We start from the raw sequence: 14,521 nt of genomic DNA, 5'->3' as shown, positions 1-14,521 counted from the left end.
CAGGTGCACACCCCCAGAATCCTCTTAGTATGTGTGAAAAGTTGCAGGTCTCCAGGTTATTTGCTCTTGAAGTTATGGTGGTCACATATTATAGACAAGCGAAAGTACCCGTCTTCGCTCGGGTTATTAGGTTGACATATTCTAGATGACTGTGTCAGTGTGTGTATTCTGAACCTATTTTAGCATCCCGAAGGTGGACATAGTCTTCAACTCGGAGCTTCTTTCGGTTTGCGCGAATGAATCGCAGCCTTTCTGTTTCAATTTTGACATACATTACGATTTTAGTGACGGAGGTGTGAGGGGGCCGTGAAATCTTGTAAGTGTAGTGAATAGTGGTATTATATAAAAGAAATCAATAAATAAGTCTAAAGTAAAGACATAGTGTGAGATACCCTAGCCTAGAGCCAAGTGCATAAAATTTATCACGAAAGTAAAAACATCGATCCAATTTTAAACTTAAATCGTTTCTGAATTAATGTATTTTCTGTTATATCACAAAAGTTTTTAATAATAAAAAAACCTCTTTAATCAAGTGAGACTCTAAATTACGAAATCAATAAATATTTTTCCATTTTTGTTGTTTATACATTTCATTTTATACTTTCAGTACATAGAAAGCGACATGACATAAAAGCCATTGTTGGAACGCGTTGTTGCCAAAACGCATTGTCTTTTCTACATATTACTAGTTGTTAATGTAATATCACATGGACTATACGCTAGCCTATAATAATAATAAAAGAGCGCATCTGACTGTCTGTGATTTCTATTTGTAATATAAAGAACCACTTATTTTCTCATTAAAAATATGCGCACGCGCATGTGGATGATATAAGTAATAATACCCAGATGCACACCCTCAAGGTCCACTTAGTATAGGTGCAAACTTTCAGATTTCTAGTATCTTTCCTCTTGGAACTATGGTGGTCACACACACATATACAGGCTCTTTTATTATTATTATAGATAACAGAATTCAAATGTGTAAGTACTTCTGGCCTGAACTGTATGGAACAGGAAAGAGACTACACAATGGGTATATAGATACAAGACGTGTTTTAAATTTAATTTTCTTGTGTGTATTATTTCACTTACTTTTTTGCCTTTAACTAGTTCTCAGGAAAGTAAGTATTTTATACAAGTTCCTAGTCTTACGTTAAAACAGAGCTTAAGAGTAACCAAAAAGCTACGAAATAGGTTTTAAAAAAATTGTGAAAGGTTATGCAAAATTTGCGCTTTACTGTAATGTATATATAGCTTATAAGAAAGAGAGAGATTGTTTGTAATTAAGCACAAAGTTACACGATGAGCTATCTGTGCACTGCCTACCACGGGTATCGAAACCCGGTTTCTAGCGTTGTAAATCCGCAGACATACCGCTGTGTCACAGGGGCGGAGGCAGAGAGGGAGAAAGAAAATACTACAACGTGCTATCCATAATCTTAACACTTCATTATACTCCAATTATTAGCAATGCAATTAATTTACTGTGTCACAGCAGATTCTATTTAGCCCCTTGTTGCTAGACGAAACTCCTGAATTTTCAAAACTTTCTTACTAATTCTAACATTAAAGTACTTGTTCTTTTAATCCGGTAAAAAAGTATCTAAACTGCTATGTCAAAACATTTTCACGTGCAAAAAGTCATGCACAAAATTAAACAATTTTTGAAATCATGTCAAGTAGTACCTGATGATGACAAAACCTTGTCGAAACGTTGTACATTTGTTGTTATGTTAAACTTATATTAAAGTTTTTCTTCATTACCCATTCAAGCCGTCTCCAGCCATTATTAGTCTCGTCATAGAATTTGTCTTTATTTGTTAAAAAGATATATCAAACGTTTTTAATAGATAGGCCGTTCTGAGAAGATGGAGTATAAATAAGAAATGGAAAACACTTGGAACCAGCGTAGATAGTGCTAACTTCAACACCAAACATTATATTGAACTTTGAACTTAAGACAGAGCTGACAGCAGAGACTGCCTCTTGGTGCAAATCTCCCATTAAAATAGCCCAAGTTGTCAATGAATGTTAGATTTAAAACACTAAGACGATAAAAAATTATAGTTTTGTATGTAAACACACACACACACAAACTGTACTTAAATGAAATGTTAGCTTATTTCTTTGTAACACTTTGTTTACTACCAAGGATAGTAGTTAATTTAACCCATGCGGGTTTAGATTTAAATATTAACAAGTAGTTCCAAATCTTCGTGATTATATTTCTACATACAAACCTTTCTGAGACAAGCGTGGCAGACTGAATATGAGGGGCGCATCATATTGTTGGGGCCATAAATGCGTTTAGAAAGTAATGAACAAATCTCGCTGTTCGATTGGTGTAGTCCAAGAGTTAGCGTTAGGTATTTTTGACAAGCTGCCCACCCTCTGTTCTATCAGTTACAAATTAAGGCTGGCTCTGCGCTAACAGCCTTTGTAAGGTTTTGTGCAAATTTCCGAAATCAAACAAACAAACTTGCACATACCTAAGAATATGACGACGTATTTCCTTGTTCTGAAGCATGCAGCAAGTTTTGTACATTATTCTAATGACTAGTACATCTCTGGGTTTCCATTAAAACAAGTTTATGTTTAGTATTTCATGAATACCAACAAACCCGGAACAGTAAAATTGGCAGTAAAGTTGTATTGTGCAAAAAGCTTTGTACAGAATGCTTTCACGTATATCGATGTTTGTGCATATTTTGGTTATATAAAACAAGTTTTTACGGGCAACGGTGGCGCCGTTGGAAATTGCTGCAAACATCTTGTGTTGGATAAAATGAAATAGATAAACAATGTCACCTTATCTAAACGCTTCACCTCTACTGCACCAACGCAGCCTATGTTATCGCATTTATTAGTCAACAATACGACAGATACGGGCCATTAGAACACAAATCCAAACTAAAAACTCAACTGAACATTTAATCAAATGTAAAACAAACTTTAACCCTATAATCTCGATATTAATAAAACAAGACACCAACAACAAATTTAAATACTTAACTAATTGCCCAAACTAGTAAATAAAAAGGACAAAGTAATTATAATATTATTCATATAAACATTTTAAAAACTGCCACACGAACCAGCCCAACCTCTTTTTGCACTGCGCCAGGATGGTCAACAGGGGCGGAGTGAGGGGGGTCATTCTGGAAACCGGTGATTTAGGGTTATATCGATAGATCTAAATGAAGCTCGGCACAACTTCTAAAATGAAAAAGAAACAACTAAATATTAATTTGAATATGACATGATGAAATCTATATGAATTATACTTTGCTGGTACCATACAGGGCATTGTACCATCCTTCGTATATTTACTCTTTATTGCAAAAATGGCAATTTTAATTTGAGAATCGCTAGGGACAACATCTCGTAATACATCGTGCATCAACTTCAACACTGCATCTTTAAGTTTTACTGTACAGTTAATTTCACAACATATAGAAACTAATGATTTGTTATATATGACCCTAACCCCTCTTTTTGAAGATAACGATACTATTGTGCCCGTTTTTTTTGTTTTTTTCTTTTTCTTTTTTTTCGCTGTCAATGCAGTAATCAACTGACGAATATCCGATTCAACTGGAATGTCAAATCGATTGGAATATCTTCGAATAAGTTCTTTCCTCATCCGACCTGGACCCACGGTTTAGCTTCATCGCTACACTTAAACCATCACATTCACAGTCACATCTAGAACATATCAAGCATGTTTCATTACTACATCGTTTTACTTTACATTTATAAGTTAACATGTTGGTCCAGCAACTTGGACTTCGAAAATAGTGCCAAACGTCTTCTTTTATCTAATCAAGACAGCCCAAACTTTCTGGAATGACTTTTTTTCTTTTGATCCGCATCAAGATGCCGGACTGGCTCGTGTTAATAAAAACGCAACGCCGTAACTAAAATCACATGCCAACTGAATATCCAGATCAGCACAGAACGCAGTAATAATAATAATAACAATAAAAAAACGACAAATGACAGTTGCTATTGTTTCAGAACTTTTGCACAATGCTCCACCGAGAGATATCTACGCATAGTTGTCCCTAATGCTGAACCGATAGATTAGATTCACTAGAATGAAGGTAACTATTCAACAGCAACTACCGCTAATTGAGCTACTCTTCTCTGACCAAACAGAGCGACTTGAACCGCCCTAGAACTTTTGTGTTGTCAGAAACGGGACGCGACCCATGTATCCTTGGATCCACAGTCCGGGCAAGTATAGAGGTTTCTAGCTCCCACCCCCATAAAAAAATGCATTGGCTCCCATGCATAAAAAATGCCACATTTTCAACTAAATAAAAAACTACAGTACCAAAAAACTGTTGCTAAATATCAGACGTATCAGTGTAGTGTAGTGAACAAACTCAATTTATAGCGACGAAAAGTGGTTGTACATGCAATACTAGAGGGTCGCGAACAAGATGAACGAAAATAAAACCATACGCGATATACAGCTAACATCTTGAGCTGACAAACGGAAACCACAGTCTCTAGAGCACAACTACGACTATGATACATGTATATATAATCAAAATCTATAGTTTATGTTGTTTTGTTCTATTTATAACTGCTATATTGTGCTTTTGAACGTGACAACACGCTACTTATTCACAAGGTCAATTGTGCAACAGTAAGAAGCCCAAAACTGCACGTGATCCAATGATGTCAGGTGACACAACTGACATACACTTCATTTGTGTTATTGTGAACATTACCCAGCAGGGTTTGAGTTCCCTTTATAAAAAGCCAGTAGTAACCAATACAAGATCTAGAAGTTGCTAATAGGCACTCAATGACCGTTTTTCTAAAGGACTTGTTATGAGGATATATTTTTTATGATGTTTTACAGCAAGAAGCACGAGCCATATGAAACTGCAACCATTAAAGCCAAGAGAGAAGACCTTGAACTGAATTATTTACACTTTCTCCTTGATGGAAATGTGGAGCTTCCAGAAAATTATACAACCCATTAGTACATTTATAAGTAACCTAGAGGTTTTGAAATTAACGTTGAAAAAGTACAACTGGAAAATGCACACTTTTATTTAATGTTGTACTTCGTGGAGCAATTACAATACTTTTTGACACAGAACATGTAAGCGTAAAACTTATAGAAAGAAATAACATTTATCATTAGCGAACCCGTGGGCCTATGGCCTACATTTACAGGGCCGCTATAATACAAGTTTAATTTCTTATATCAAATCATGAAAGGTGATTAGTATACCTATTTATTTACGTGCTTTAATGTAAATCAATGCCAAATTTGAGGTCCGCCTTCGGGAAATCCCCGGGATCCCTAGGTTGGGTGAAAAGTTTTACCTTTGTGCAAACCTTGGGGTCGAGACTATTCGTTTGGTACCATTGAAAGTAGGTGCCGCCACTAGCGGTTTAGGAGAAGTTCGTGACACACACACACATTGAATCTTATTATCATATATAGATGAATAACGGAAAAAGGTATCCTACATTTCGCGTTGTACGACTACTCTCGTTAAAAATTGACAAACTGTTGTATTTAGTGCAAGTAAGGTGCTGAAATGCTGTTAATTAACATTCAAATAATAATTTTGAGACGGTTAGTTTGGGCAAATGTGTCCAGATTAATTGACAACTAAATCAGATAATTAACAATAAAAACCGTTTCAAATAATTTCGTATAAAATTTTACCATTTAAATAAAGCATTTCGCAAACAATAAATATTCCTTTAACTCAATAACTGCTGATTCGTCGTTTAGGGTACGGTCCGCCTCTGGCAGTTGAATGCGAGTGTGCTGCAATACAGTGCACGTCTCACAAAAATCCCGCGCGTGTTTAAAGAAGCCGCAGTCAAAGGGTTAAATGTTTCATTTAAACATCAAACTATACGGTGACGAAGAGCAGAGCATAGTGAGGATTAACATCTATGTTTATAAAGGGCTTAGCTTACTCTGACGGTTGATCACGTGAAACCTCGGACATTGCTCTTGGTAAGCTATGCCTATGGGAAGTTGATACTTTTAGTTGGAATCCCAAAGAGTGGTGGCACTCCACAGTGACGTTGTGGACAACAACAGCGCACATACATGACATCTTGTGAAAAAACAACAACAACTACAATAAAAAAGTGTTTTTGAGTAGTGTCTAATCGTTTTCAGTAAGTTTTGTACAAGGTTCTTAAACTAGCCATGTTTGCAGAAACCAAATAAGATCCACTTTCCTAAGATGGCTTCGTAAATACCCTACATGTTCATTTTAAACATATTCCAACAAGCTCAAGAATTAATTTTTTTTTTTATCAGTAACAAAATAGCTAATAATGAATATGAATTTACACATAGCATAGATAATACATTAAACAGAGGGTATATAGAATAAATTACACAATTTGAATACTTAATAAAAATGTACATTTTTCTGTAATCAAGCAAGTCTCTATATAGGGTACACAATGTTTAATTCCTTACAAACTGCTTTCAACTTGAAACTTGCACACACTCAAACAAGTAATGATACACAGACATTATTATTGAAATATAATAACAGAATAACATTTATCTAGCAGTTTTTAACAACAGAACTTTTGCATCTATATGATTAATCAGATGAACTAAATATTACTGCATTTAATAATTAGAATTACTTTATACTTTCAAAATTGATTATCTCACAGAGAAAAATCAACTCAAGAATTTTGTGAAAGTAAGATCAATAATACATAACTTAAGATTTATCCAGATTTTACACTACATATGGTGGAGCCTGCAACAAAAATTAATGAAATAACTTTGTTTGCTAGAAATTGATTCTTCTTCTTCAATATTTCATTTTGGGTTTAATGCAAATATGTAAAATAACTGTATAGTTTAGAATGTTTCTAGACTACAGTAGTTATTTTTTCCTGTGGAATCTAACTGGTGTCATAGATTAACTACTCCTAAAACATTCTCTAGCATTAGATCAAACTACAATTTCAAGTCTACAAATAATTCACTGACAAGAGGAGAAACATCACCAGTTAATTATATTGTAAAACAATGCAGAGTAAATTACTGAAAATGCACTTTAAAATAAACTTTCACTGAAATGTATTTGCACTTAAAAGTATTAGAAAGTAATAAACTAATGAGCCAATCACTTGACAGCCAGAGTCACTTTCTACTACACAGGAAAAATACAAATTATCTGATCTCCAACTAGAAAACCAGTTTTTGTTTACTCTTTGGTACCTAGTTAATTATCAGCTACTCACCTATACAGTAATCCAGAAAAATGATGACAAATACTAAATTTAAGAGCCACAACCTCATTTCAACAAAACTGAACCAACCTTTTTAATCAAATACTAGATAGTGTAAACAATTTGCTTTCATTTTCTTACAAATGTGCAAAAATTAACACAATACACCCATATGTAACATTCATATGAAATACAAATTAATACATTTATAATTTGTTTTAACTCAACAGTTAGCATTATTAGAAAACTAGTCATTTTCTTCATATGAATTCTTCCCACTTGAAATTTCTAGTATAGGTGAAAATTATGTGGGATATTCAGGTATTAAAAGAAGTTACTAGCCTCAGAATTAGAAAATCAAGTTTGCTCCACTAACAGAATGGATGTCAATGAGATCCTAAAATAGTAGGCATGGATGAAAATTTACAAATTTTACAAATATGAGAAATTACTTGTAACGTGTGCCCTTGCCATAATTCACAAGATAGCAACCACCAATGTGGGAACTTATGTACTAAACAGTGTAAATTTTCCAAATTAGTTATTTCTGAAATAGTTTAAGTGTTTCATATTTATTAACAAAAATTCAATAATACATCAGTTCATATAAGTATAGATGAAGGTATGTCACCGTATTTTATGTCAGGTGTACAATGGAATGGTTGGTCAAAATATAAGTACATGTTGCTGGTGTATTGCATGGTATTCATTTAAAATAAACTTTACTTTCTCATAATTGGCCCAGAATGCAAAATGTATTTATAGTATTGTAACTTAGTCATGCGTATCACTGTTGTCAGAAACATCCTTATCTTGATCACAGCATAAGTACATTATATTTGGGTGGTGTTGAAAGGGCAAAGGATGTGTTCTGACAAGAGCCTAGATATCATGGTTTCATGTTTAGTTGTAATATAAACTCAGCATTCCACAATCTTTGTTCCTGAACAATACCAGACACTAGTACTTTGTATCAGCAAGGTCTTCATGATACACGTATCCCGATACAATGGTCATGATACGATACACATCATGATACAGTAAATTAAGGTACAAATATAATTATGTTTATATAATTATATATTAAATATCACAAATATCATGTTATTTACTGATGAAAATATTTGCAATAACATCACTGGTAGAGCATATAAAATAATTAATCTTCACAGCCTACTTTGCTGTTGTTCCCTTTGTTTATTCTGAATGTGCAGAACTTTTTTAAATCATAACAGAACTAAAATAAAACTATTCATATTGATAAAATAAAATATTGATATAGATGTCACTTTATTGATCTTTGGCACAGCCCTACCAGACATGAATTGGGTGACCAAATAATGTTGTGTTATAGTCCTCTTTAGAGTGCACAGCTGAAATATGTAACAAACTAATAGCTCCACATCCACAACATTCTATTTGAATATCAACCTCGAATTCAACAGAGGGTAATTCCAAACCATGTTGTTGTTATACCTGAGGAGTAAATAACTTTGGAGCACATTACATTTTGATATTATTTATAAAAAATAAACATTTAAAATGAACAATTTATGCTTTTAATGACACCTACCCTTGGATAATTTGATCAAAAACACATACATTATGTAACCTATATAAAAGCCAGTGTGTGTCCCATCATGCTTGGTTTCTTGGAATAAGAGGAGTCATAAAAGCCAAAATGCATTTGTCTTGATAGAATAATTCAACTACTGTTTGCCCATTACAATTTTAATGATGGGGTGAAAGGAGGCTGTATGCCACAAAACCTTATAAGTGTAGCGAGTGTTGGTATAATAAGCCTAGAGTAAAGACGTAGTGTGGGATCATCTAACCTAGAGCCAAGTGCATAAAATTTATCATGAAAGTAAAAATATGGATTCAATTTTAAACTTAAATCATCTCTGAATTAAGCTATTTTCTATTATCTTACCAACAATTCTAATAAAAACTAACCCCTTTAATCAAAGGCCACTCTAAATTAAAAAATCAACAAATATTTTTCCAGTTTTGTTCTCTGTACATTTTAATTTATACTTTCAATACATAAACTAACAATAATATTAGGTTATACTTTTGTTGCTAAGCAACATGACATAAAAGCCATTGTTGGAACATAGCGTTACCAAAATGCACTGCCTTTCCTATATGTTAAAGTTGTTAATTAACTAATTTTTACTAATAACACAGGCCTGCAATGGTTTTATTATCTTAAAATTTTTTGTGTTCTACAGTAATTCCTGTATGCTGAATCCAAAAATGATATCCATTTTCCTCCCTCACATACAGATTTTTCACAAAATGTCGTAACACAATACATGAAAGAAAGACCAAAACACACACTTTTGAGACTAAAAGACAATTTCACAAAAAAATCAGGATGAATGAGGATGCATATTCATTTGATATCAATGTTCTTCCCTTTTCTTCAGCTTGTTTGTATTTTGGTTAACAAACTTAATAATAAAATATGTTCATTGTGGTAAACAAAATAATAACTTGATCTAGGTAAGTTTTTTTCCCCGATTTTTATTATATTTATCACTATATATATATATATAAAAGATTAATGCTTTTGAAATATGCATAGCTGAATTATGGAAAATGTGTTACTATAACCAAAACAACTTTTATGAAGTTAAAATTTGCAAGCCTGTGTAATTATTCTATGAATACATCACAAATTCATTTCATGAATGACCTTAATTTTGATTGGCTCACAAAGGAACTCGTCCACATTTGACTGCACTTTTCAGCCTTTTTGTTGGTAAAGCTTGGTTTCACAAAGTTTACTTATTTCAGTTAGCTATGAAATTTGAGGTTAGAGTATACTATGGGGTGGGGGTGGTAGTACTTGCACAATCATTTTTGAAGGGCTAAAAACTAATTTTAAACATAAATCTTGATGTCAGTTCTGAGTAAAATTTTGCACCCATCTCACAAAACAAATGCTTCAACTCTTTCACTGCAATGGGTACAAACATCTTCCTCTAGAACACTAACTTGGGAGTTTATTTACCTTCAAACTTTTCAAAGTACATTTAAATTTCTGATAAGGAAATATTAAAAATGTGTTTTTGTCATCATCATTATTGTGTGTTTAAAATTAAACCAGACACTAGGAGTTATCTATAAACATAGGAATGATAGAGTTAAAAATTCACAAGTTTTCCCACAATACAAGTATTTTCAAAATCAATATTTCTGGGCTTAGCAAATGTATTTTAAAGGCAAATGCAGATTAATGCCAACAATTTATGCTTTTTAGCTTTTAAAACTAAATTAAGATGCATGCTAACAGTTTTTAATTGTATTATTATTCCATTTTAATAGATCTTTGATTAAAATCTAATCCTGTTAATCTGGAAGGTTGAAAACCTTTTGGTCTATTTAATTTAAATACTTTTGTAGTTTGGTATCAATAATAAAATTTTTCTGAAGTTTTAATGCTATGATGTAGACTGTGCAAGTAAATACAGTGCTACAGATTTTTGATAGAAAAATAACTAACTGTGATGAACGTGTTTGTGATTATTTTGTACTTCTGTTGATACTATATTTTAGTTTTCTTCAAAAAAAAACAACAAAAAACGAATACCTACTTAATTCAAACCTTTTTATCAAATAAAGTCTTACCAAACTTTAAACTTAGAATATGTTGTAAAAAGTAAATTATACCAATACTATACATTTTTATTTAAATGAGAATATGTACGTGTGCAAGATCTCTAAACTTGGACTAGTAAAATGCAACATACTTCAGGTAATACTTTCTTTGAAATCTAAATAAATTACTACCATAAGCTAAGTTGAATGTGATGATACTTTATACAGATAGTCATTTTCTTTTAAACTTCTATGATACTTTTAATGAAAAGCAACTTCAATATGTTCATTCACAGTCTTTGAACTTCTTTTGAGATCTTCCTAATATTAATGTTTTATTTTAAAAACGTTTACAAACACTGTCTTACACGGTTACAACTTACACTACAGCAAGAATAGTGTAGTGTAGGCCTGTACTATAGTATACTTATCTTAAAATATCACCGCTCAAGAATACGACAGCTTTGGGTGACCAAACTAGCCTATCTTGCAAGGTCTAACTTAAGACAGTCTAGTATCCGAATTACATTTAGTAACATCTATACTGCTGCGTTAACGCTCAGCCTCCATTCACAACACCCTATTAGTTACAGGGTCACAAATGATGAGTCATTTTAATGGCACATATCTGGTACATCATATAGTAACACACACGCAAAAGGATTAGTGTAAGAATAAGTATTCTAGGTTCCTTACCATTTTTCAGTTCATGCGTAACAGTTTTACACGTCAAAGTTGAACTTTCGCTATTAGAGGATGATGCCATGACATTAAAAAGCTGTTATCGAAGTACTGTCGATCAAACTGTTTCAGGTGGTTACAATTGTCATTTAACCTCGGTATCCACGGCTGCGCAATGCCACCAAAATCTTTTCTTTCCTCTAGCGGAAAATTCTTAAACCATCTCATATATAACTTACACATTTACAGATCTAATTGCTTTTCAAATTTTAAATCTACGAAATAAATTAAAATCTAAATATTTTAAAGATATTCTAATTACACGGAACAATTAAAGTGAATTATTTTATTCAGTGTTATTTTAATTAATTTAGTACAGGTTTCTTTAATGGTCGAGGTGTACAATGTGAACGACGCAATCAAAAACAGTTAAAAGAAGGTTACGTTTGCTATTCATATTAGCCTTATTGTGGCTATTAGAGTAGACTCTTTAGCTGAATTTAGCTATTATTGCAATAGTGGCGGCCATTTTTTCATTGCATTTCTCTATAGAGTGCTAGCGCACTATCAGACATAAGACGTTTGTGTGGCCTCCCCGCCGCATTATGAATATGTTGTGTTATAGAAAATTTAATCTATTTTTGTGTGTGTAAGAACGTGGCGCCATCTATGAATGTAACTAACGTTAAATTACGTCAAAGACCATAAATCCTCAGTAACAACGATAATAATGGTAAAGGGGTTGTGAACCCTATTAGAATATCCCTTGTTCCAAACTATCATCCCATAAAATCTGGTTTAGATTGGCCCAGCGACCTAAGAGTAGTTAGATGACGGACAAACAGACAAGTATTTTGTACGCGCGCGCGCGTGTGTGTGCGTGTGCGTGTTTTGTATATCACACATACACACACTAAGAATATTTACAATGTATTAGTTTGTTTTTTGCTAAATTGTCATTAAGTTAACGTACTGATAGTTATCTGCTAATATGCAATACGAATATCGTAAAGTTACCAAAACATAACGATCCAAATATTTCTGCGATCTTTGAATAGAGTTGAAGTCAAGTTCTTGACATGAATGTAACTGCAGAATTTGATATTGCTATGAAACAATCCAGGAAAGTTTTTTAAAAAATTTATTTACACAAAAATCAACAGAAATCTTCAATATAACAACTTGAAACTAACATGCTAAAAATGGATTAAACTTCTGGCCAGTTTAAAAGGGAACAACAATTGAAAGTAAAATATTTCAAGCTTAAACATTCACTTTTTATACAAAAGAAAAACGTAAAAATGTCTTTATAATAAAAAATAAAATGCCATAAAATACAACTGGATACCAGTTTTCTTTAATTCAACGATAACTGCGACAAAGTTACTGGATTCAATCTTGAATATCTGGAGAAAGATAGAGAAAACAGTAAGTTTTTTCTGGGAAGGGGAAAAACTGTTTAATACTAAGTATGGCAATAAATTTAGTTAAAGGAATTTCTGCGACTGTATAATTACTGTAAAATTAAAATAAGAGCTACTTCTACACCTATCGCTATTTTCCTTTTAAATGAAAGTTGTTTCGTCCACCTTTCTAGCGATTAATTCCTTCTAGAGAATTTTTGATGTGTTTCAATTTTCGATGCTTTGATCGCATAGCACAAACACATCGAATACTTTTTCTTCCTGCATTTTTGAATCTGCTCATTTACTATCCAAAGAACCAGAAAGACAGGCAAACCTAGGATATAGAAATTTTCATAGCATTCAAAAGTTGTAGCAACCTTAGTTCTAACAATTCACAATACGTCTTGGCAAGCTGTACTGAAAAAACAACAAAAAGAATTTCTTTACTGTTATTCACTACTGCTAAACACCAACTTGCTATTTATTCAATAAACAATAAATTACTCTTTGTTGGTCAAACATCTCTGAATATAGTAGTTTAACAAATCCACTACCACCGAATAAATTTAAACAAAACTTTTCCAACATCATCAGCCATTAAATGCGAATTAATCTTCTAAGTAGCCGGGAGAGATTTTTTTGTAATTACTCTGGTGGTAATAGATTTGTTAAACTACTATTTTCAGAGATGTTTGACTAACAATTAGTAACATAATGTAACAAAGAGCGAACACTTACAAACAGGATTTTTATATATTTTATTAGTATTATTATTATTATTATAAAATTACTACAAACAAAATATGAATATTAGAAAGTTTACTAACCTATGTATATTTATCGTCAGACGGGCAGCGTAACCGAATCTTCAAATACCAGAGGACTACGAGCTATAGACTGATAACGTGCTGGTATAACATGTTCATCATCTGTAGGAATTATTCCAGGCCAAAGAGTTTTTTCATTCCAGTGAACACTTCTCCTTTTTCCCGACATACCGCGAAATTGACGCGGCACTCTTCTTTGGGGGATACTCCGTCTACCAATAAATATAGAACACTAGCTTTTAATGTCACTGCGTTTTATTACAAGGTTATGATTTGGTTTGAACGTACCAGTATGTAAGATTATGCAGTGTTTTCAGTAAAGGTGGGAGTTAGGCACACATTAATTGAAAACAATGCTTGATCTGCCGAAGTCTTTATTTCATGCCCGATATTTCGCCGAGAGTTTAAAATCACACAACACAAGTCTCTCAACATTCATGGAAATAATGGTAGATCAGCTCAGCGCTTGCATATACATTACATATGTACACCTTAATCAACTACATTTTTACTATCTGTTTAAGTATGTGCCGGGAAGTTTAACGTTTACATGATGAAAATACTGAGGTTTGAAATTTACATTATTCGAAAAATATATCAAACTATTTCTGCACCATGAATCGCAGTTTCGATATTGTTATATCTCCGTTCGTTAGTTAATTTTCCGTAAATTCGTTCCGACGAAACTTAGCGACACAAGTCCTTTCTTAAATAAAACCGGTTTATTCTCTATGAATACAACTTTGCGATACA

General features: G+C 32.8%; 1 protein-coding gene across 2 annotated transcripts in view; it reads right to left on the bottom strand.

The window, feature by feature from the left end:
- The window catches only part of LOC106465800 (ribosomal protein S6 kinase alpha-5-like), a 71,751-nt gene extending 60,062 nt beyond the window's left edge, over nt 1–11,689 (bottom strand). The window contains exon 1 of one of the 2 annotated variants that reach the window (XM_013926033.2): nt 11,551–11,689. In XM_013926033.2, coding sequence (XP_013781487.1) covers nt 11,551–11,620 — 70 coding nt within the window. In that variant the 5' untranslated portion in view covers nt 11,621–11,689. Of the gene's footprint in view, nt 1–5,958; nt 5,977–11,550 lie in introns of those variants that run through there. The other variant, XM_022393741.1, reaches the window with a different exon arrangement.
- Nucleotides 11,690–14,521: the final 2,832 nt, after the last annotated feature.

This window comes from Limulus polyphemus, unplaced genomic scaffold (assembly GCF_000517525.1).
Source record: "Limulus polyphemus unplaced genomic scaffold, Limulus_polyphemus-2.1.2 Scaffold2055, whole genome shotgun sequence".
Taxonomy (NCBI): Eukaryota; Metazoa; Arthropoda; class Merostomata; order Xiphosura; family Limulidae; genus Limulus; species Limulus polyphemus.
The sequence above is the reverse complement of the archived record's forward strand: the minus strand, read 5'-3'. Positions and strand labels throughout refer to the sequence as shown.